The 24,556-nt window shown below is 42.7% G+C and overlaps 1 protein-coding gene, 1 non-coding gene and 1 pseudogene across 6 annotated transcripts in view; 1 reads left to right on the top strand and 2 right to left on the bottom strand.

The window, feature by feature from the left end:
- VWA3B (von Willebrand factor A domain containing 3B) overlaps positions 1-24,556 on the top strand; it is a 211,225-nt gene that overhangs the window by 45,038 nt on the left and 141,631 nt on the right. For all 5 annotated transcript variants that reach the window (XR_012325581.1, XM_033838164.2, XM_033838165.2 and 2 more), the window contains one exon: positions 2,345-2,460. Coding sequence is in view for 4 of the 5 variants with exons in the window: in XM_033838164.2 (XP_033694055.1) it covers positions 2,345-2,460 (116 nt within the window). In the remaining variant the exon portion in view is untranslated. The remainder of the gene's footprint in view (positions 1-2,344; positions 2,461-24,556) is intronic.
- LOC101317482 (protein mago nashi homolog 2 pseudogene) lies at positions 12,477-12,959 on the bottom strand (annotated as a pseudogene).
- On the bottom strand, positions 13,928-14,050 carry LOC117308004 (small nucleolar RNA SNORA71). The gene has a single exon (XR_004521943.1). It is a non-coding gene; the product is annotated as a small nucleolar RNA SNORA71 (small nucleolar RNA).

Here is a 24,556-nt window from a genome sequence, read left to right as displayed (position 1 = left end):
CCCGGTGCCTGAGGCTGTGTCTGGACAGAGCCACCAGCTCTCAGACACAGCGCTACACTCCTCAGACTCTCCAAAGAGCCTGACTTAATCGTGATTTGCTTTCTGCACAAGCGAGGCTGTATTAGCCAGAGGAAATGTCTGCCCTGTTCTTCAGAGTAGAAAATTCTGGGCAAAGGCCTTGGCACTCAGAGTGTGAGGCCTGTCAGGACAAACCTCGATCATCCCCCCGTCTGTCCTGCAGGGAGGTTGTGGTGAGACAGGTGGGGACCTGGGACCCTTTACTGCAGTGCCTGCAGCTGGACAAACGTCTCCTCCAGCAACAGAATACAGAGGAACTATAAGGGACTAAAAATAACTGCATGCATGGGTAGTCGGGGCAAATTATGAACAATAAAATACAAAAAGGCCAAAACCCAGCTGCCATTTCTGAGGGCCTGGGAGCAAAAGCAGGGTCCCGAGCATGATCCCTGCGCACAGCACCACCAAGGGGGTGGGCAGACCACCTAAGCCCCCCCTCCAGCCCCACCCACTGATCCACCTCCACCTTCACTGCTTAGCAAGGGAAGCTGCTACTTGTTTTCATGCCCTTGTGCTGCAGCAAGAGTACCGATAAAGCCTTGCCTGAATTTCTCTGGCCTCTTTTATCAATTTCTATTGATTAAAGAGTCTGAGAACCCAGGTTGGTAACAATGGGACGAAGGAAACTGGGCATTTCTGTTTTGGAGGAAGCCCCTGCTTTCATTGTCCCAGTGTCACCTGAAACCCTTTAGAAATAGACGAGACTGAGGCCTTCTATGGCCCAGGCAAGGCCCACAGACCTCTCCCGCCATCTGCCCATTCTTCTGTCCATCCCAGCTCATGTTTCAGGATTCTTTTTGCGTCATGAGTGGCGATAGGCAGGGATGGTACTCTTGAGAGGCCGGAGGAGCATTACTCAGAGATCTCCTCTGCCATCTGAGAGAAATTTCCTGCTATTACTGATTTTTTGGATTCCAGACAACTGGCTTTGAGGGTGCGATTTAGCCCATCATCACCTGCAACACTACACCAGTGCTTAAAAAAAGTTTTTTAAATTGAAATACAGTTGATTTCCAATGGTGTGTTAGTTTCAGGTATACGGCAAAGTGATTCAGTTTTATACACATATATGTGTATATATGTATACATGTGTGTATATATATATTCTTTTTTAGATTCTTTTCCATTATAGGTTATTACAAGATACTGAGTATAGTTCCCTGTGCTATACAGTAGGTCCTTGTTGGTTATTTTATATACAGTAGTGTACATATTTTAATCCCAAACTCCTAATTTATGCCTCCCCCCTTCCCCCTTTGGTCACTATAAGTTTGTCTTCTATGCTATGAGTCTGTTTCTGTTTTGTGAATAAGTTCATTTGTATCTTGTTTTTAGATTCCACGTATAAGTGATATCGTATGATATTTGTCTTTGGCTCACTTCACTTTGTATGATAATGTCTAGATCCATCCATGTTGCTGCAAATGGCATTATTTCATTCTTTTTTATGGCTGAGGAATATTCCATTGTATATATACACACATCTTCTTTATCCACTCCTCTGTCAGTGGACGTTTAGGTTGCTTCCATGTCTTGACTGTTGTGAATAGTGCTGCTGTGAACATTGGTACATGAGCGCCTTTTTAGCTTCAAGCTGCTTATGAATCCCCTGGGGATCTTGTTAAAGTGCATATTCTGACTCGGCAGATCAGGTGGGGCCCGGGGAATGTGCATCCCTAGCCAGCTCCCAGGTGCTGCTCCTAGGACCACACTCTGAGAGGCTGCCTTAAAAACGTGCCCACACTGAGTTCTTTTCATTAGTGCTGATGCTCAGGTCCTGGGGAGGTGTGTATTTGCCAAGTGAAAGTTGACTGAAGCCCCTCAGCAGTGGGCAGATGAGCCAACGCTGCCTCTTGTCACCAGCTTTCAACAGTGAACCCGCAGGGCTCTGGGCACTGTTGGGCCCCTCATTAGCCTCTGGGCTTGTCCAAACTGTGTTTACATGATTGAACCCTGGGAACAAAAGGATAAGTCTAAGCACAGGGTATCATTTTTCCAGGGTCGATAAATACCATTTGGTTGAGCTAAGTATCCTCTAATGAACAGAAGAGTCATCAGTTAAAGTCCCAGTGGCTCCGCAATTCTCTGGTGCCTTCCACCTTCCTGTCTTTTATTTGTGGGAATTGACAAGGCACAGGGAAAAGCAGTGAACACTTGGAAGATGCCTAGCACCACAGAAGAGCAAGTTCCCAGTCTTGGGAGGATGAATAGATAATGCGCAGATACCACTTACTAGCCTGATGTGGCCTATCTCTTCCTGTTTCAGATTCCATGCATTTGCAGAGAGAACAGAGTGCGTGGAACTTCCTGCCTTCCCCATTAAGGATGGCGACAGTGTAATTACTTGGAATTCAAGGAAACTGAAAGGAAAACTCCCTCCAGGTACCTGGGATGGAAAAGAAACAGTGTACTTTATGTCTTAATAACTTCAGATGATCCCTAGCCTTAGCTCTAGGGCAGGACTCACCCTACCTTTTGTATTATTCCTGTGGTGCAAGGGCAGAGTTCTTGGATGTTAGTGGAGAATTTGGCAGCCTGGCAACCAGGCATAAGTGTATTACCTAGGGAAGTGGCCTCAGTGAGATGTGTCTCCTAACTTGGGAAACTTCTGGAGACCTGGCCCCAGGCGTGTCAGCGCACTCTTAGTTCTTGGCAAGGCAGAGCTGCTCTGTTGCCCAGGTTGGCTGGAAGCTGTAGCGAGGATGCCCTCACTTCTTGTGGGTTTTCTGTTGCTTCCCCATCAGTGATGGCGGTGTTTCTACATGCACATGAGGGATGGACCTGCCTCTTGTGAGGGCCAAGGCCACACAGGAACCTCTATGGAGGCTGAGTGAACTTCCCCTTTCATTCAAAGGATGTGATCAGAGAGTTTAACAGGCGTAGAGAACGAGGTCAGGAAATAAGTGAGAAATAGTACTGTGATTCGGGAAACCAGCACTAGAAGGTTCCTCAGGAAGCAGGAGATGGGAGTTTCTTCGGGGAGCTGATGAAATTGCCAAGTGCCAACTACACTGAGTAAACGCCGCCGAGAAGAGCAGGGACGGCAGCTCCTGTGGGACCGTGACATGATGCGGCGCGGGGGTGGTTAGAAGTCTGAGAAAGCCCACCCCCACCTCCACCTTCCTGCTCGTTTTTACTAATCAACAGAAGGATTTCTAGCTTCAAACAAGGCAGGAATTACTCTTTGGGGGTTGTTTGGGGCTGGGGGAGAAGCTGCAGGATACACGTGCTTGCAAGTTTCCTCTGTTTACATAACAGTGTTGCAAAGGCTCCTGGGAGAAGGGCCCTGGGACTGGGTAGGAGGCATTTGCAATCCCGGGCTAGGGGGTCAGGTGGAGACCCAGGCAGGGGGTTGAATCACAGAGTGTGTCCTAGACACACACTTTGTGGATTCAGATTCTTAGTGCCCCAAAGCAGAGCTGGGGAGAGGTTCCCGTCGAGCTCGTCAGGGCCGCTGCCTTAGGTAACTTACAGCTTTGCTCTGATGGTGAGGTGGACATTTCCAGGGAATTTGAGAAAATGTCAGTTGATAAGCAAGATTGATGCTAATCTAAGAAAAAAAGTAATTTAGGATGTATGCCATGCCTTTGAAAGTAATTTACAAGATTAAGCCTAGTGGGCAATGAATCAATGAAGTTAAAGAATGTGAGATGTCACCAGCTCCCCAAGGTGTGCCAATGACCATAAATGGGGTTTCATTTGGGCCTATGTGTTCCTTGGCAACTTAGTTATAGAGGGAAGCATGTCTGGCTGCATAGCTTACATTTTCAACAACCACCGTCTTTCCAACCCCTGTGAAGCATACGAATCAAATTACAGATAAAAACATTTTTCTTAGAATGAAATGCTCAGAGCGTGGCCTGCCATTCTAATGCCATTTCAGTGATCACATGTTCTGAATTTGGGAAGAGTGTCCCAGATCCTAAATATGTGATCTTGTCTCCTCAATCCTTCAGAATGTCCCAGGAATGCCAACATTTCAGAGCCTACCTCTCCCACTCAAAAACTGGCCAGAAATCCTTGAGACGATTCTTGTTTGCAAAATGTGTGGTTTTCAACCTCACTCGGGCTCAGAGGCAGTTCTCCAATCTTTCCCTGATCAGTTTCCCCTCCCTGCTTCCCCATCATTTGTCTCAAGCATTAATCAGTATGAGTTTCCTCAGGCCCTCTCTAGTTTGGGTAGGGAGGGTGTCTCCTCGGGAGATAATTTTGCCTTCTGTTGTGTAGAAAAGACAGACCATCAAGTGAGGGGCTAGAGAAGCATTGCTCAGAGAAGTGAACTGGCAACTGAAAGAAATGTCCTGCTGTTTCTGACTTTGAGTTTCTAGACAGTTGGCTTTTTAGCCTGTGAGTTACCATCACCCCATGTACCACATCAATGCAAAAAACCTCTGTAGTCAAAATAATAGTTTTAAAAATTGTTGTGAAATGCACATAACATAAAATTTACCATTGTAACCATTTCTAAGTGTTAAGTATATTCCCTAAATCCAGTAGTGAGGTGTCAAGTACATTCACCTTGTTGTGCAACCCAGTCTCCAGAACTCTCTCCATTTCGGAAAATTGAAACTCTGTACCCATTAAACAACTTCCCATTTGTCCCTCCCCACAGCCCTCAGCACTTAACATCCTACTTTCTGTCTCTGAATCTGACCGCTCTAGATGCCCCATATAAGTGGAGTCATACAATACGTGTCATTTTGTGACTGGCTTACTTTATTTCGCATAATGTTCTCAAGGTTCATCCATGTCATAGCATGAGTCAGAATTTCCTTCCTTTTAAGGGCTGAATAATATTCTGGTGTGTGTGTGTGTGTGTGTGTGTGTGTGTGTGTGTGTGTGTGTGTGTGTGTGTGTGTGTGTGTGTGTGTGTGTGTGTGTGTGTGTGTGTGTGTGTGTAGGGTGCAATATCTCATACTATCTCATGACATGATCCCAGCCATCCACATCTCCTGAAGCAAATCTCTCTGTTTCTAGAAAGGAATGGCTTCTCACCTGCACGAGGGCGGGGCTGGAGCAGTGGCTTTGCACCGGGATCCCAGGACGTTGGCAGCACTTGGCTGGGTGGGTCATAATCTCAGGCTCCCAGGAGTTGAGTTCATGAACCTGGGCACTGAGTAGACTTCTCCCCTTTCCCTTCCAGGGATGACTTTCTGCCTTAGAAATTCTGCTTTCTTCCGGCGCAGGCTCCATCCCGTGTAGGAATGCTCCATCAGCCTCGGATGGATTCCCCTCACTGGGGGGAGCAGGATCTGTGATTTAGATGTAAGAAGGGTGGGGGATCTAATATGGCAGGTGACGCTGACCTGAAGCTGCAGCTCTACACTCTTCCTCCTCACGGCCATCCTTCCCCTTGGCTTTCCGCCCAGAGTTGGGTGGGTCCCTGCTCATGTTTATATTCACGGGGCATACAGCAGGGGCTGGCTGCTCTGTTGCGTAGCCAGCACCTTCCATGTAGGTGTCCTTGCCTCTTTCTCTGTTTAACTGCTCTCTTTGACTATTTACTGGGGAGGGGAAAGGTTGCCAACAGAGCCTAGATTGCTATGGGACCAGAGTGATGATGCTACCTTCTGGAGCTCCTCTGAGCCACCCAGTCCCCTGAAGTTTGGCTTTCCTTCCCCGTTAATGAGTGTGGGTTCTCGTCACAGTCTCTGTGTACTGTGAAATATTCATCTCACTTATAAGCAAAATAAAAGAGGCATGTTGACTTTCCCCGAACTCCAGGCATGTTTCCTTGGGAAAGATTTCTCTCCAGGACTGAGCAACACTTTCCCCATTCTTGCCCTGGGTCTGGGCTCTCCCTCCCCCACAGTCTCCTAGCAGTCACTGACCGCCGGTTAAGGAGTAGGCCTGATGGGCAGGTAGCGGGGGTCTCCTTGTCTTGACACCTGGCTTGTAGAGATCTGTGGACAGTGCTCCCGCCTATCTTCCTAAAGTCTTTGAACATGGTGTTACTGAATGCAAGTTCATGTGCCTGATCCGTAGTGAGGCCAAACAGTACTGAAATGTCCGAGTTTGGAGCAGAGAAAGGTTTACTGCAGGGACACACAAGGAGATGGGTGGCTTGTGCCCAAAAAACCCCAAACTCCTTGAAGGGTTTCAGCAAAGCACTTTTAAAGGCCAGGTGAGGGAGGGGTGTGGTTAGTTGTTGCAGACTTCTTGGTGTTGGATTCCTTTGCCCTTGCAGCTGTCCACATAGGTCAGGTCACGATGTTCCTGTAAACCTCCAACAAGGCAAATGTTATTCTCTGTCCTGCAACCTTTTATCTCTGTATGAATGGACTCTTAAAGGTCAGAGCCCTGAGAGTAGGCTATCCTGTATACTTCAGGCTACAGGCAACATTCTCTTACAAAAGATGCAGAGCCAGCATGATTAAGCACAGGCAACAAAGCACAAAGGGTTACAGTAAAAGGAACAGATCTAACATGGAGTCAGATTTGTTCTTCCTGTTACAGTGTCAGCCAGGGCTTGGCTGCAGTGATGGTCTTCATCTGTCCTGTCTAGTAGAGCTATGGCTACTGCTGCTGCTGAAATAGTCCTTCTTTCCTCAGAGTCTGAAATAGTGGCCTGAAAATCATCTTCTACACCCCTCTATTTCTGGGTCTTCTCAGGGAGTCAGGGAAACTCATCATTTAAGCAAACTCCAACAAGTGGCCTTTTTGCTGATTGCTTTGTGTCTGATCAGGACTTAAACGTATTCCGTGATATTCTTTGAAACTCGGTTTCATCCCAGGCCACTGGTGTTCCCCAAGTCAGCAGTGACTTCTGAGAGGCCACACCCCTCAGCACTCCAGTTCCTCCTGGGTTACAGCCGTCCACTGGAGATGAACTGGCTCCAGTGTAATGGTTTGTGGGGGGACACTGCCCACTGCCCCTGACGGGCTCAAGTGAGGCTCCCTAAGTGGCAGATATGAGTGTCTGGTCACAAAAACAAGTCCAGCCAGACACTTTCTTTGATTTCTAGAATTCAGTTTAATTTTTGATTCCAGTGCCCTTCTATCCCAGTGGATTGGGGGGACATTAACCCCAGTCATTCCCAGGGACTCCTCCTGAGCTTTTCCCACAGCTTGGAGATCCTAGGCAGTGCTAAGGCATTGGGAGGGGTCTCTAGTAATTAGACATCTCTTCCTGCAAACCGCCCTATAAATACCCATTGTCCCCGTCTCACGGCCACTCCAGGTTGAGCAGTTCTCTGCTGCTTCTGTGCTGGCTTCGGATGTGGGAGTCGTTTGCAGACTCTGCCCCACCCCCGTTCACCCTGCGCCTTGCTCCCAAGGTGCTGCAAAGACGCGGAGCCAGTTCCCACCCTCTCCTGGGATGCTCTCCTCCTCTCCCCCAAGCCAAGGGGAATGTCCTTCTAATCTGGGATGACTCCTCTCTACCTCCTGCTTCTTAAAGCTGCCTGCTCTGTAAACCCCAGCGCCTCTCCTCAGGGGTTAGGCTTAAAAGGAAAAAGCCAGAATGTCTTGCAGCCTATTTCATCTTTCTGCTCTGCCTTCTTTGGGGCAAGGAGAGAATGGCTGCTTGAATGTGGAGGGAGTGGGTAGGGAAGAGAAAGTAGAGGGAGAACAGATTACCATCAAAAATATGATCCAACGACACGCATAAATACGACCTTTTTGTAAGAGTGAAACCCTAACCCCAGGATGGGTTTTCTGTGGAGGTAGATAATATAACTAGTTACTTTGTTTTTTGATTTTATAAAATGACACTTCAGGAATCAGTGCTGGAGAATGGAAAATGGAGGGTTCGTGCGTTGTTAAGTTGGTGCCACATGTAGCTTTGGAGCTGCTCTGTTAAATATGGGAGCCGCTGACCACCTGTGGCTACTGAGCACGGACATGTGAGTCCGATTTGAGATGTGCTGTAAGTATAAAATACACCCTGGATTTCAAAGACTGAGTGAGGAAAACATGTGAATTATGACATGAAGAGTTTTTAATATAGATTATATGTCACAATGATAATAGGAACATATGGGTTACGTCAAATATATTAATAAAATTAAGTTTTTTCTAAGATTTGGCTACTAGAAAATTGGAAATTATACTTGTGGTTCACCTACCATTGAATTAGTATTGGATAGCGCTGCTCTAGAGCCATGCTAGCTGCCCCGTCGACTACGTAGCTGTGTAACTTTGGGAAAGTCATTTAACCTTTCTGCTTCCTTTCCTCATCTATAAAATGGGAAAAATAGATTGTTGTTATTATATTATATTATGCTATATTATATTATATTAGTTGTGTTAAATGATGAGGAGGCAGAGAGGAATAAGGCTCTGTCCTATGTTCAATGAACGCAAATGCGGTAAAATCAAGAGCCTGGGCTTTGGAGTCAGGCCTGGGTTTGGATTTGTCACTTAGCTGTGTGATCGTGGTCGAGGTACTTAACTAATCTGAGCTTTAGCTTTCTTAGTTATGAATGGGGATGATGATGTTTACCTTATGGGTTGTTAGGGATATATATATATATATATATATATATATATGCGTGTGTGTATATATGTGTATATGTGTGTATACACTGTATGAAACACTGTGTGTATACACACACACACACACACACACACACACACACACACACACAGTGTTTTATGTAGTACCTGGCTCATGGTTAGCCAGTCAATAATTATAACTGCTGTTACTGCCATGACCATCATCATCCTGTGGGTTACCCTACTGTTATTACTACTAGGTAAGCAACTTAAAGACTAAGTTCTTCTCCCGTTGCAGAGCAACAGGCTCCAGACGCGCAGGCTCAGTGGCCATGGCTCACGGGCGCAGCCGCTCCGCGGCATGTGGGATCTTCCTGGACCAGGGCACGAACCCATGTCCCCTACATCGGCAGGCGGACTCTCAACCACTGCGCCACCAGGGAAGCCCTTAAAGACTAAGTTTTTTTTATCACCTTTACTTTTCTTCTGTCGTCCCAATTCCCATGTTTGTTTTAGTTTTAATATTTCTGCTATTAAGTACATTCTGTTCTCACTTGTAGTCCATCTCCTTTGGTTTCCCCAGCCACCTCTTGGTTGGCTAAAATTTATCTTCTAATAGGTTCCTCAAGGAGGGAATCAGAGGAACAATATTGCCAGGGTTTCCAAATGTTCTTTTCTCCGTTTTTATACTTAAAGGACAGCTTGGCTGGATAGAACGCCCTTGGCTCACTTTTTGTTTGTCTTGTGTGTGTTATGGGTGGTGCTGCAGTGTCTTCTCATAGTGTGTGCTGCCGAGAAGAAATCCAAGGCCAACTTGATTTTTTTCCTTTGTAAGTGACTTTATCTTTTTGCCTGGTTGCTCAGAGGTTTCTTTTATTCCACCAGCTTTATTGAGATAAAATTGACGTATAGTATTGAGAAAATTTAAGGTGTACAATGTAATACACATATATATTGTGAAATGATTATCACAATAAGCTTAGTTAATGCATCCATCACCTCACATAATTACGCTTTTTTGCGTGTGGTGAGAACATTCAATTAGAAACCTTCAAGTGTATAATACTGTATTGTTAAATGTAGTCACCACACTGTACATTAGATCCCCAGGACTTAATCATCTAATAACTGAAAGTTTGGACCCTTTGACCAATTTCTCCCCATTTCTCTCAGCCCCAGCCCCTGGCAACCACCATTCTACTCTCTCTTTCTATGAGTTTGGCTTTTTTTGTTTCCACATATAACTGAGATCATACAGTATTTGTCTTTCTCTATCTGACTTATTTCACTTAGCATAATGCCCTCGAGGTCCATCCATGTTGTTGCAAATGACAGGATTTCCTTCTTTCTCATGGATGAGTAATATTGCATTGATATATTTCAAATTTTTGTACCCATAAAAAATATATAAAATCACATTTTCTTTATCCATTCATCTGTCAGTGGATGCTTCGGTTACTTCCATGTCTTGAATATTGTAAATAATGCTGGAATGAACATGGGAGTATAGATATCTCTTCAAAATAGTAATTTCATTTCCTTTGGGTATGTACCCAGAAGTGGGATTGCCGGATCATATGGTAGTTCTATTTTCAATTTTTTTGAGGAACCTCCATCCTGTTTTCCATAGTGGCTTCACCAATTCACATTTCGCACCAACAGGGCACAAAGGTTCCCTTTTCTCTACCTCCACACCAACACTGTTGTCTCTTGTCTTTTTGATAATAGCCATTCTAACAGGTGTGTGGGGATATCTTTTGCATTTCCCTGGTAATTAGTGATGTTGAGTACCTTCCCATGTATCTGTTGGCCATTTGTATATCTTTTCTGGAAAAATATCTATTCAAATCCTTTGTCCATTTTAATTGGATTGTTTGTATTTTGCTATTAAGTTGTATGAGTTCCTTATATATTTTGCATATTAACTTTCTCTAAGATAGATGGTTTGTAAATATTTACTTCCATTCTGTAAGTTGACTTTTGTTTTGCTGATAGTTTCTTTTGCTGTGCAGAAGATTTTTAGTTTGATGTAGCCCCACTTGTTTATTTTTGCTTTTGTCGCTTGCTCTATTGGTGTCATATCCAAAATAATTGTTGCCAAAACCAGTATCAAGGAGCTTTTCGCCTATGTTTTCCTCTAGTATTTTACATTTTCAAGTCTTATGTTTAAGTCTTTAATCTGTTTCAAGTTAATTTGGTGAGTGGTATAATATAGGGGTCCAATTTCATTCTTCCGCATGTGCATATTCAGTTTTTCCAACACCATTTATTAAAGAGACTATAATTTTTCTGTTGAGGATTCTTGGCTCCCTTGTCAGGTATTAGTTGACTGTATATGCATGGGTTTATTTCTGGGTTCTTTATTCAGTTCCATTGGTCTGTGTGTCACTTTTATGCCAGTACCATATTGTTTTGATTACTATTGTGTTGTAATAGAGCTTGAAATCAGGAATCATGATGCCTCCAGCTTTGTTCTTATTTCCCAGTATTGCTTTGGGTATTCAGGGTCTTATGTGGTTCCATATGAATTTTAGGATTGTTTTTTATATTTCTGTGAAAAATGCCTTTGGAATTTTTAAAAATTAATTAATTCATTAATTTATTTATTTTTGGCTGCATTGGGTCTTCGTTGCTACTCACGGGCTTTCTCTAGTTGCAGCAAGCGGGGGCTACTCTTCATTGCAGTGCATGGACTTCTCATTGCGGTGGCTTCTCTTGTTGGGAGCACAGGCTCTAGGTGCGTGGGCTTCAGTAGCTGTGACATGCGGGCTCAGTAGTTGTGGCTTGTGGGCTCTAGAGCGCAGGTTCAGTAGTTGTGGTGCACAGGCTTAGTTGCTCCACGGCCTGTGGGATTTTCCCGGACCAGGGCTTGAACCCCTGTCCCCTGCATCGGCAGGCAGATTCTTAACCACTGTGCCACCAGGGAAGCCCCCTTTGGAATTTTAATAGGAATTGCCTTGAATCTATAGATGGCTTTTGGTAATATAGACATTTTAACAATGTTAATTATTCTAATTCACATACAAGAGATATTTTCCCATTTATTTGTGTCTTCATCAATTTATTTTTATCAATGTCTTATAATTTGTCAGTGTACAGATCTTTCAACATCTTGGTTAAATTTATTTCTAAGTATTTTATTATTTTTGATGCTATTATAAGTGGGATTGTTTTCTTTATATCTTTTTCAGATAATTTGCTGTTAGTATGTAGAAACACAACTGATTTTTGCCTGTTGATTTTGTATCCTGCAACTTTACTGAATTTGTTTATTAGTTCTAATAGGTTTTTTGGTGGAGTTTTTAAGATCATATCATCTGCAAACAGAGACTATTTTACTTCTGCCTGTCTGATTTGGAGGTATTTATTTATTTTTCTTGCCTGATTGCTCTTCCTGGGACTTCCAGTACTATGCTGAATGGGAGTAGTGAGAGTGGAAACTCTTTTCTTGTTCCTGATCTTAGTGGGAAAGCTTTCAACCTTTCACCACTGAGTATGTTAGCTGTGAGTTTGTCATATATGGTTTTTATTATGTTGAGGTATATTCCTTCTGTACCCAATTTCTTGAGAGTTCACTTCATGTTCATTTATCATGAAAGAATGTTGAATTTTGTGAAATGCTTTTTCTACATCTATTGAGAGAATCATGATTTGGTGTATCACATTTATTAATTTGTGTATGTTGAACAGTCTTTGCATCCCAGGGATAAATCCTACTTGATCACAGTGTATGAACCTTTTAATGTGATGTTGAATTTGGTTTGCTAGTATTTTGTTGAGAATTTTTGCATACATATTCATTAGTGATATTAGTCTATAGTAAACTTTTCTTGTAGTGTCATTTTTTGGCTTTGGTATAAGGCTAGTTCTGGCCTCATAAAATGAGCTTGGAAGTGCTCCCTCTTTTTCAGTTTTTTGGAAGGGCTTGAGGAGGATTGGTATTAATTCTTAATCTGTTCAGATTTTCTTTTCTTTTTTTTTTTTTTTTTTTTTACAATTTAGATTGGTTTAATCTTGAAATGTAATCCAGTAGGACTAAAAACTAAACATTTCACGTCCTGTACCAAACAGTAAAATACTCGAAGGCCGTCAGGATCCTTTGACTGATTAACATCAATAAGGGAACCTATTTTTGATGTGGTAAAAGAAATGTGTTCATCTCCAATTACAATTTCAAGCTCCTGCTGGCCAGCCCTGTCAGAGGGAGGCCACAAAGCATCATCTTCTTTTGTAATTTACTGTCATCAATAATTCTCTTCAGTTCTTCCATTACACTCTTGTGTACATAAGCCTCCCTTCTGATCATGACATCATTTTTATAATTGCTGTTGTTGGCATATCTTAAGTTTTCCATCTGGCCAAAACTCCAACTCCAGAAACTCGTGTCCAAACTTGCCCTTGTGCCCTACATAGTAGTGTAGGTAGAAATCACTGGCTATAGCCATCCTTGTCCCCGAAAAGCCCACCGAAGGACCAGCTGACATGCCTCCAGGCACCTGGCCCAGATTTTCTTTTTCTTCATGATTCAGTGTTGGTAGTTTCTATATTTCTAGGAATTTATCCATTCTTTTAGGTTATCCAATTTGTTGGCATGTGATTATTTATAATAGTCTCTTATGATCCTTTGTATTTCTATTGTGTCATATTTAGATTTCATTTCTAATTTTATTTGAGTCTTTGCTCTTTTTTGGGGGGTGGATGGGTCCATATGGTTTATTGAATGGATGGATGGAGAGAAAATGATGATGAGGAGCAGCTGCCAACTCAAGAAAAAAATCTCTTGGTTATTGAAGTCATCCAGGCACAGCAGAGGGACCAGGGTCAGCCTTCCCTGGCCCTCCAAGGGCACTGCTGTCAGGACTCAGAGCCAGCTAAAGGGGATGCCAAGCCCCCAGTCCCAGTGCTTTGCCCCTGATCTCTCATGCTGAGTGAACAGTTCTCCTGTGATGCTCTGAGCAGGCAGCAGGGAGCTCTTCACATGGAGACCTCACTGTCCATTCTCTGCCCCACTGGTGTCCATGAACAATAGGAATCTTGGGGAGAAATACCAGCAATCCCAGATCCCACGTCACCCCAAGGTCACTGACTCATGGGACTTCCTCAACAATCTCCAGATCTAAGGCTGACCTGTTATCTGGGAGCCAGGCATGCCTCTTGGGGGCACCATGTTGCATCTGTGGAGTCTACTAAGCAAAGGCACTGTCACAGGGTTTCTACCTCCCACCGAACCGACCTGAACTCGTTCCAGTGTGAGATCCAAATATAGATGTGTTGACTGGTTTCTGTCAAGAGACTCCTTAACTTCAAAGACAAAGTGAACCCCTGCAATCTGGGCGCCAGCCTGGTCACCATATCACGGAGGGGGGCAGCAAAGGCCTGAGCTCTGAAGGGAATGGCAGGAGAAAAAAGATAGTGTGTGAAAGATCCAGGGTTTGGAAGGGACAACTGGGCCCTTCAGACATGGAAAAATGTCTTTCAGTAACTCCTCTCCCTGTACTATCGATGACCAGGGCACAGGCAACCCATGATCACTGAGTCTTTGCTCTTTTTTCTTAGTCTAGCTAAAGGTTTGTCAATTTTATCTTTTCAGAATACCGTCTTAGTTTTGTTGATCTTTTCTATTGTTTTCCCTGTCTATATTTCGTTTATTTCTGCTCTGATCTTTGTTACTTCTGCCATCTTTGGACTCATTTAGTTCTTTATTTCCTTGAGGTGTAAAGTTAGGTCATTTATCTGTGATCTTTCTTTTTATCTTTTAAATGTAGGTGCTGTTGCTATACACTTCCCTCTTAGAATGGCTTTTGCTGCACTCCATAAGTTTTGATATTTTTTTGTTCTGTGTTTCCATTTCTATTTGTTTCAAGATATTTTTTGATTTCTTTTTTGATGTCTTCTTTGACTCATTTGTTCAGGAGTGTGTTGTTTAATTTCCACACATTTGTGAATTTTCCATTTTCCTCTTTTGATTAATTTCTAGTTTCATACTATTATGGTTGGAAAAGATACTTGGTATGATTTCAGTTTCCTTACATTTGCTAAAGCTTATTTTGTGACTTAATATATGATCTATCCTGGAGAATGTTTCAGATGCAATTGAGAAAAATGTGTATTCTGGTGCTGTTGGTGGTATGTTCTGTATGTGTCTCAGGTCCATTTGGTCTAAGGAATAGTTCAAGTACAGTGTTTCCTTATTTACTTTCTGTCTGGGTGATGTAACCATTGTTGAATGTGGGGTATTGAAGTTCCCTACTATTATTACATTGTTATCTATTTCTCCCTTCAGTTCTATTAATATTTGCTTTAAATATTTAGGTGCTTCAATGTTGGGTGCATATATACCTACAATTGTTATATCCTCTTAATGACTTGGTCTCTTTATCACTTGGTCCCTTTTTACATAGCGACCTTCTTTGTCTCTTGGGACCAGTTTTGATTGAAAGGCTATTTTATCTGATATAAGTATAGCCACTTCTGCTCTCCTTTGGTTACCATTTGCATGGAACATCTTTTTTCATCCCTTCACTTTCAACCTGTGTGTGTCCTTAAAGCTAAAGTGAGTCTCCTATAGGCAGCATGTTGTTGGATGTTTCTTCTATCCATTCAGCCACTTTGTGTCTTTTGATTGGAGAATTTAGTCCATTTACATTTAATGTAATTATTGATAGATAAAGACTTACTATTACCATTATGTTATTTTAATTTTTTTAGTTATTTTGTTCCTTTCTTCCTCTCTTACTGTCTTCCTTTGTGATTTATTTTTTGTAATGGTATGCTTTAATTCCTTTATTTTTTGTGTAACTGCTAAAGGTCTTTGTTGTATTTTTTGTATATGTGTGGCCACCACAAGGCTTACGTAAAACATCTTGTAAGATATAACAGTTTATTTTAAGCTGATAACAACTTACTTTCAATTGCATACAAAACCACTACTCTTACTCTCCTCCCCACATTTTATGCTATTGATCTTTTTATCTTGTGCATCCATTAACAAATTATTGTAGCTTATATACTGTATATAATTATAGCTTATACATATTGTAGCTTATTTATTATTGTAGCTTATTATAGTTGTTTTTAATATTATTGTTTAACTTCTGTGCTAGAGATAAAAGTGATTTACGCACCATGATTACAGCATTTGGGTATTCTGAATTGAACTATATAATTACCTTTACCAGTGAGTTTTATACTTTTATGTATTTTTAAGTCGTTACTTAGCATCCTTTCAACTCCCTTTAGCATTTCTGTAAGGTAGATGTAGTGATGATGAACTTCCTTAGCTTTTGTTTGCCTGTGAAATTCTTTATCTCTCCTTCATTTCTGAAGGACAGTTTTGCTGGGTATAGTTTTCTTGGTTGGCAGTTTTTTGCTTTTAGCACTGTGAATATTTCATATCAGCTCATTCCCTCATGGCCTGCAGACTTTCTGCAGAGAAATCTGCTGATAGCCTTATGGGGGTTCCCTTGTTCATGATAAGTCATTTTTCTCTTGCTGCTTTCAAAATTTTCTCTTCATCTTTGACTTTTTACATTTTGATGATAGCGTGTCTCAGAGTGATCTTCTTTGGGTTCGTCTTGCTTGGGGTCCTTGGGATCCTTTGAGATTCTTCTACTTAGATGTCCATATCTCTTTCTAGATTTGGGAAATTTTCAGCTATTATTTCTTTAAATAATCTTTCTGCCCCTTTCTGTCTTTTCCTTCTGGGACTCCTATGTTGTGACTATTCATTTGCTTGAAGGTGTCCCATAATACATATAGGTTTTCTTCACTCTTTTTCATTCTTTTTCCTTTTTGTTCTTATAATCGGCTAATTTCAAATCATCTGTCTTCAAGTTTTCTGATTCTGCTTCATGATCAAGTCTATTGTTGAGGCTCTCTAAAGAATTTTTCAGTTCTGACATTGTATTCTTCAGGTTCAGGATTTCTGTTTTGGTTGTTTTTTATGGTTTCTGTTTCTTTATTAAACTCATTTTGTTCATGCATTGTTTTCCTGATTTTGTTTAGTTATCTGTGTTCTTGCATTTCACTGAGTTTCTTTTTTTGTGTGTGTGCGGTATGCGGGCCTCTCACTGTTGTGGCCTCTCCCGTTGCAGAGCACAGGCTCTGGACGCGCAGGCTCAGCAGCCATGGCTCACGGGCCTAGCCACTCCACAGCATGTGGGATCTTCCCAGACTGGGGCACGAACCCGCGTCCCCTGCATCGGCAGGCGGACTCTCAACCACTGTGCCACCAGGGAAGCCCTCACTGAGTTTCCTTAAGATGATTATTTTGAATTCTTTTTCAAGTAATCTGTAGGTCTCCATTTCTTTGGGGTCAGTTACTGGATCTTTATTAATTCCTTTGATGGTGTCATCTTTGCCTGATTCTTAATGATTCATGTAGCCTTGCATTGGTATCTGTACATTTGAAGAAGCATACACTTCTTCCAGTCTTTTCGGACTGGTTTCCATAGGTAAAAACCTTCTCCTGTCTGTTCCCTGGGCTGATGGACTACCTCTGAAATCTCAGTTGTGCTGGGTTAGACCCAGTTATATGGCTGTTGCTGGGTCTGTAGTGGGATCTTAAGTTGGCAGGCTTGTTATCAGGGGCTGGGACAGGTGTGGATCCTGTCTCGTCTCTGGGTGAACGGGACTGCCTCCAGTACCTTGTTCAGTAGGGTGTTCTGGGATAAGGATCCTCTTCGGGTTCCACAGTTGGGTCCTTAGACAGCAGGTCTATTACTAGGTGTGCAGGGGGCATGGCTCCCACTAGATCCCTGGGAGGACTGATGCCTGGTCACTGGATGGGCCCCTAGGTGGGCAGGACTGGCCCTGGACCATGGCTGAGAGGGGCTGGAATGGGGCCCCAGGGTTGTTTGAGATTCTATAGCCATGTTTGAGGTCTGCAGACCTGGCCCTGGAGGCACAGATGTGTATGTCTCCCACCAGGTCCCTGGGCAGGTTGGGCTCAGTGGTGTGGACTGAGGCTGGGAGGACCTGGAACTGAGTATATGTCCTTTTCAGAGTCTCTTGGAGCACAGACAGTAGTGTGTACTACTGGGTCCCTTGCTGGCAGGTCTGCTGGTGGACTGAAGCTGTGTTGAGGTTGGAGCCCAGTACAGGGTCCTTCTGGGGGTTCAGACTGGAGAGTCTCCCACTGGGGCCCTGGACCCTAAGGACTGCTGGCAGATGGAGGCTGTGAGGGGTTTAGAGGCAAGTATGGGGCCCTTTCTGGATCTCTGGGGGTATAGACAGGTATTTCTCCTGCAGGATCCCTGTGCTAGCAAGACTGTGGACAATGGCTGGGATGGGCTGGAGCCCAATTACAGGGCCTCTTCAGAATCCACAATCTGACTGAGTTTGGGGGCTTACCTCCAGGGGCTCCCAGACTGTGGCCAAGAGGGGCTGGAACTGGTTCACGGGCCAATTTAGGGTCCACAGCTGGGACCGAGGGCTGTATGTCTATCACCTGATGCTCGGGTGAGCATGGCTTCTCCTGGGTCCTTCGGCATATGGTGCTGGAGACAGGACCAAGCCAAACAGGGCTGTAGCCAAGTTCTCAGGGGCACAAAGCTGTTTCTGTTTCTGTAGCGGGGAGCATGGTTGGTAAGTCAGCAGCATGGGGCAGACCTGCCTTCTCAAAACACCTCTCCTTGGTCTTGGACTTCGCAGTCTCCTACCTGGATCCCAAAGCTCCTATGAAGACACTTTCAAAGCTCCTGTGAAGGCACTTCTGTCCGTGGGTGGATGCCAAATTATTGTTGTTGAGGCAGGGATATGATCAAGGGATATCTTGTTCAGCCATTTTGCTCCAAAGGATTCTTTTTTTTATCTTTAAATCCACTAAGTCCTAGGATATGTCTCAGCGTTGACTGCTGTGGTTGATATTCCCTGGTATGTAGTGTGCCCTTTAATATGAACCTCTAAGACTTCTATTTCAGGCAAGTTTCCTTGAATTATACTTTAAAATACTTCTTCTGCCCTGTTGTTTTATTTATTACTATTTTTAAATTTAACAAACACTTGGACATTGCTTGGAATATGCCAGGCACTGTTCCAGCCTCATATCAAATTTTAACCCACTTAAACTTCCTAACAGCCCTATGGAGTAGGTACTAACATTATCCTCATTTTAGTGACGGGGAAACCAAGAAAAAAAGTGGTTAAGAAACTTGTCCAAATTCACATTCACTTCATTGACATGAAGTCAAATACTTCATTTTCTTAACCGTTGTGCCAGGCTGGTTTTCTTCTCTCTTGGTGACTCACTTTGTGTGTTAAAGTACGATAGCTCTCCTTTGACTGTCTCCTATTATTTTCTCTCTGATGTTTTAGAATACTTTATTTCTGCTTGTGTTCACCTTTTCTAGTTTCTTATAGTGAGTTCCAGCGTATATTTTCTTCGTTGATTTCCCACCATTTTCATATTAATTTCTGTGATTTTTTTTCTTCTTTCCTGACTTTTTCATATTTCATCTCTTCCTGTTATCTTGCCATCACATTCTTGAGTTTTTGCATGTCTGCTTTGTTTTCTTCCTTCAAGGAGATGATGGCTTCATATATATTTTTAAATTCTTGGTGAAATATTGGATCATAATTTTCATGTATTCCCTGATAATGTTTTTAGTGAGTGTTATTCATCTCTTGGTAATTTTGCTGCTCTTTCCCTCATTTTTTTCTTATGTTGTTCTTTGGATGCTGTGTGCTGGCTTCCTCTTTACTATTCACCACTGAAAGGACACAAGATAGGTATCTGCTGGTGGTTCATATGGGAGATGGTGTGGGGAAGGGGCTATGCTTCATGGCTAAACGCACTCTTCTTTGCTGTTGCTGAGAGTGGTTCCTGCAAATAAGTTTTCTCTGGGTGATAGTTTGTGATGCTCTCCCTCTTGCCTTTCTGAACCAAGTCGGCAGACCCCAGCAGGTAAATGGGCAAAAGAAGTTAAATACAAAAATGTTCAATTTCACTACTGTTCACTACTAATTGACATTAATTTCTTTATCAAAGCAAATTCAGCTGGGAACGGTGAGATATTATTTTTATGCTAATTCAGGTTCAGTGAAATGGGTATTCCATATACACTGCTGATGTGACTTAGATTGTCTTAAAACTTTTTTTGGAAAGTAATTCAGTGTGAGACATGACCCCAAAATGTTTAATCATGTTGATCCAGTATTTTCACTACTAGAAATCTATCTCCCCCAGAAGTCTAAAGTACAGAAAGAAATACACCACCAAAAAAGATATTCACACCATTCACTTATTAATCTTTCTTTCTCCACTGATGTATGTGGATTCCTTTGCAATATATCGATATTACATTCCTGTATGTGATGGGCTTGCCCTGGGCCATCTACTCTGCTTCATTGCCCGGTCGCACTCTACTCTTGATTGGTAATGACCTTTTGACATTCAATTTGTTTTTCTCTCTGCCCTGTATATTTACTGTAGATGTGAAAAATGGGTTTGATGTTATCCGAATAAACCTTCATTTTGTGTATTGCTGGACTGAATATTCTAAGTGGTGAGCACGTATATTCTCAGTTTCTGTGCTGTCTTATTCAACACACACTTTTTCAACACACACACATGGGAGCACATGTATTCTTGGTTTCTGTGCTGTCTTATTCAATACATGCTTTTTCTCATACTATACACTGGCTTTTAAAGCTTTTCATTTTTTGCCCCCAATATATTTTCCTTTCTTCCTTTCTCTTTTTTCTTTTCTCCACTCCTCCCCTACCCTGTTTATTAGTATAGATTTGGGTAGGTCTAGTGATATAATTAGAAAGCAAATAAAAGATTGAGTTGTGAGGAGACATTCAAGATGGCAGAGGAGTGAGACCTGGATATCGCCTTCTTCCCCACAAATACATCAGAAATACATCAACATGTGGAATAACTCCTACAGAACACCTGCTGAATGCTGGCAGAAGACCCCAGACCTCCCAAAAGGCAAGAAACTCCCCACGTACCTGGGTAGGGCAAAAGAAAAAACAGCGACAAAGAATAGGGACGGGACCTGCAGCAGTGGGACGGAGCTGGGAAGGAGGAAAAGTTTCCACATACTAGGAAGGCCCTTCGTGGGCAGAGACTGTGGGTGGCGGAGTGGGGGAAGCTTCAGAGCCATGGAGGAGAGCACAGCAACAGGGGTGCAGAGGGCAAAGCGGAGAGATTCCTGCACAGAGGATTGGTGCCGACCAGCACTCACCAGCCTGAGAGGCTCGTCTGCTCACCCGCTGGGGCGGGTGGGGGCCGGGAGCTGAGGCTCGGGCTTTGGAGGTCGGATCCCAGGGATACGACTGGGGTTGGCTGCATGAACACAGCCTGAAGGGGACTAGTGTGCCACGGCTAGCCGGGAGGGAGTCCGGGAAAAAGTCTGGAGCTGCCAAAGAAGCAAGAGACCATTGTTTCGGGGTGCGTGAGGATAGGGGATTCAGAGCACAGCCTGAATGAGCTCCAGAGATGAGCACATGCCGCGGCTATCAGCTCGGGCACCAGAGACAGGCATGAGATGCTAAGGCTGCTGCTGCCACCACCAAGAAGCCTGTGTGCGAGCACAGGTCACTCTCCACACCTCCCCTGCCGGGAGCCTGTGCAGCCCGCCACTGCCAGGGTCCCGTGATCCAGGGACAGTTTCCTGGGAGAACACATGGTGCGCCTCAGGCTGGTGCAACGTCATGCCAGCCTCTGCCGCAGCAGGCTGGCCCTGCGTTCCATACCACTCCCTCCCCCAGGCCTGAGTGAGCCAGTGCCCCCGAATCAGCTGCTCCTTTAACCCCATCCTGTCTGAGTGGAGAACAGACGCCCTCAGGTGACCTACATGCAGAGGTGGTGCCAAATCCAAAGCTGAACCCCAGGAGTTGTGCGAACAAAGAAGAGAAAGGGAAATCTCTCCCAGCAGCCTCAGGAGCAGTGGATTAAATCTCAACAATCAACCTGATATACCCTGCATCTGTGGAATACCTGAATAGACAATGAATCATCCCAAACTGAGGCGGTGGACTTTGGGAGCAAGATATCACAAAGAAAGAAAACTACAGGCCAATATCACTGATGAACATAGATGTAAAAATCCTCAACAAAATACTAGCAAACAGAATCCAACAGCACATTAAAAGGATCATACACCATGATCAAGTGGGGTTTATTCCAGGAATGCAAGGATTCTTCAATATATGCAAATCAATCAATGAGATACACCATATTAACAAATTGAAGGAGAAAAACCGTATGATCACCTCAATAGATGCAGAAAAAGCTTTTGACAAAATTCAACACCCATTTATGATAAAAACCCTCCAGAAAGTAGGCATAGAGGGAACTTACCTCAACATAATAAAGGCCATATATGACAAACCCCCAGCCAATATCGTTCTCATGGTGAAGAACTGAAAGCATTTCCACTAAGATCAGGAACAAGACAAGGTTGCCCACTCTCACCACTATTGTTCAACATAGTTTTGGAAGTTTTCTCCACAGCAATCAGAGAAGAAAAAGAAATAAAAGGAATCCAAATCGGAACAGAAGAAGTAAAGCTGTCACTGTTTGCAGATGACATGATACTATACATAGAGAATCCTAAAGATGCTACCAGAAAACTACGAGAGCTAATTAATGAATTTGGTAAAGTAGCAGGATACAAAATTAATGCAAAGAAATCTCTTGCATTCCTGTACACCAATGATGAAAAATCTGAAGGAAAAATTAAGGAAACCCTCCCATTTACCATTGCAACAAAAAGAATAAAATACCTAGGAATAAACCTACCTCTGGAGACAAAAGACCTGTATACAGAAAACTATAAGACACTGATGAAAGAAATTAAAGATGATACAAACAGTTGGAGAGATATACCATGTTCTTGGATTGGAAGATTCAATATTGTGAAAATGACTCTACTACCCAAAGCAGTGTACAGATTCAGTGCAATCCCTATCAAACTACCAATGGCATTTTTCACAGAACTGGAACAAAAAATTTCACAATTTGTATGGAAACACCGAGTAGCCAAAGCAATCTTGAGAAAGAAAAACAGAGCTGGAGGAATCAGGCTTTCTGACTTCAGACTATACTACAATGCTACAGTAATCAAGACAGTATGGTACCGGCACAAAAACAGAAATATAGATCAATGGAACAGGTTAGAAAGCCCAGAGAAAAACCCATGCACATATGGTCACCTTATCTTTGATAAGGGAGGCAAGACTATACAATAGAGAAAAGACAGACTCTTCAATAAGTGGTGCTGGGAAAACTGGACAGCTACATGTAAAAGAATGAAATCAGAACACCCCCTAATACATACACAAAAGTAAACTCCAGATGGATTAAAGACCTTAATGTAAGGCCAGACACTATTAAAGTCTTAGAGGAAAACCTAGGCAGAACACTCTAGGACATAAATCACAGCAAGATCCTTTTGACCCACCTTGTAGAGAAATGGAAATAAAAATAAACAAATGGGACCTAATGAAACAAAGGCTTTCGCACAGCAAAGGAAACCATAAACAAGACGAAAAGACAACCCTCAGAATGGGAGAAAATATTTGCAAATGAAGCAACTGACAAAGGACTAATCTTCAAAATTTACAAGCAGCTCATGCAGCTCAATATCAAAAAAACAAACAGCCCAATCCAAAAATGGGCAGAAGACCTAAATAGACATTTCTCCAAAGAAGATATACAGACTGCCAACAAACACATGAAAGAATGCTCAACATCATTAATCATTAGAGAAATGCAAATCAAAACTACAATGAGATATCATCTCACACCAGTCAGAATGGCCATCATCAAAAAATCTAGAAACAATAAATGCTGGAGAGGGTGTGGAGAAAAGGGAACCCTCTTGCAGTGTTGGTGGGAATGTAAATTGATACAGCCACTATGGAGAACAGTATGGAGGTTCCTTAAGAAACTAAAAATAGAACTACCATACAACCCAGCAGTGCCACTACTGGGCATATACTCTGAGAAAACCATAATTCAAAAAGAGTCATGTACCACAATGTTCACTGCAGCTCTGTATACAATATCCAGGACATGGAAGCAACCTAAGTGTCCATCGACAAATGAATGGATAAAGAAGATGTGGCAATATATACAATGGAATATTACTCAGCCATAAAAAGAAACAAAATTAAGTTATTTGTAATGAGGTGGATGGACCTAGAGTCTGTCATACAGAATGAAGTAAGTCAGAAGGAGAAAAACAAATACCGTATGCTAACACATATATATGGAATCTAAAAAGAAAAAAATGGTTATGAAGTACCTAGGGGCAGGATAGGAATAATGACGCAGATGTAGAGAATGGAGAATGGACTTGAGGACATGGTATGGGGGAAGGGTAAGCTGGGACGAAATGAGAGAGTAGCATTGACATACATACACTACCAAATGTAAAATAGATAGCTAGTGGGAAGCAGCCGCATAGCACAGGGAGATCAGCTCGGTACTTTGTGACCACCTAGAGGGATGGGATAGGGAGGGTGGGAGGGAGTTGCAAGAGGGAGGACATATGGGGATATATGTGTATGTATAGCTGATTTGCTTTGTTATAAAGCAGAAACTAATGCACCATTGTAAAGCAATTATACTCTAATAAAGATATTTAAAAAAAATTATTGAGTTGTATCAGCAGTTTGCTTACTGCAGCTTTCCTTGCCAATGTATTAAAAAGCCTTTAAAAATTTGGACCAATTATATTGCATTTGTGCCCATTATCAATTCAAGATTTAAAAGGCTATAATTATTCTCTAAGGTTTCTGAAGTCCTTTGGACTACTCCAACTCAGATTAGTGGAGACTGGATAGATTAGATAAATGCATAGCTACAAGTTCTTATTTCACTTAATTTTGATGTGTGATACTTGTTGATAAATAGCTATTTGTAGGAATCTGCATTTCTTGTAATGGGTTTGATAAATGAATTGTAATAGTATCTACAAATAAGTTAATTATGTGTGAATTTTAACGAACTTTTAGGCCTCATGTTTTGGGGCAAATCCGTACATCATCGTCTTCCCCTGAGATAGCAAAAAGTAGTTGTAGGCTGAGA

This window comes from Tursiops truncatus, chromosome 14, assembly GCF_011762595.2.
Source record: "Tursiops truncatus isolate mTurTru1 chromosome 14, mTurTru1.mat.Y, whole genome shotgun sequence".
Lineage (NCBI taxonomy): Eukaryota > Metazoa > Chordata > Mammalia > Artiodactyla > Delphinidae > Tursiops > Tursiops truncatus.
Note: the sequence above shows the minus strand (reverse complement) of the source record. Positions and strands in the feature narration are given on the sequence as shown.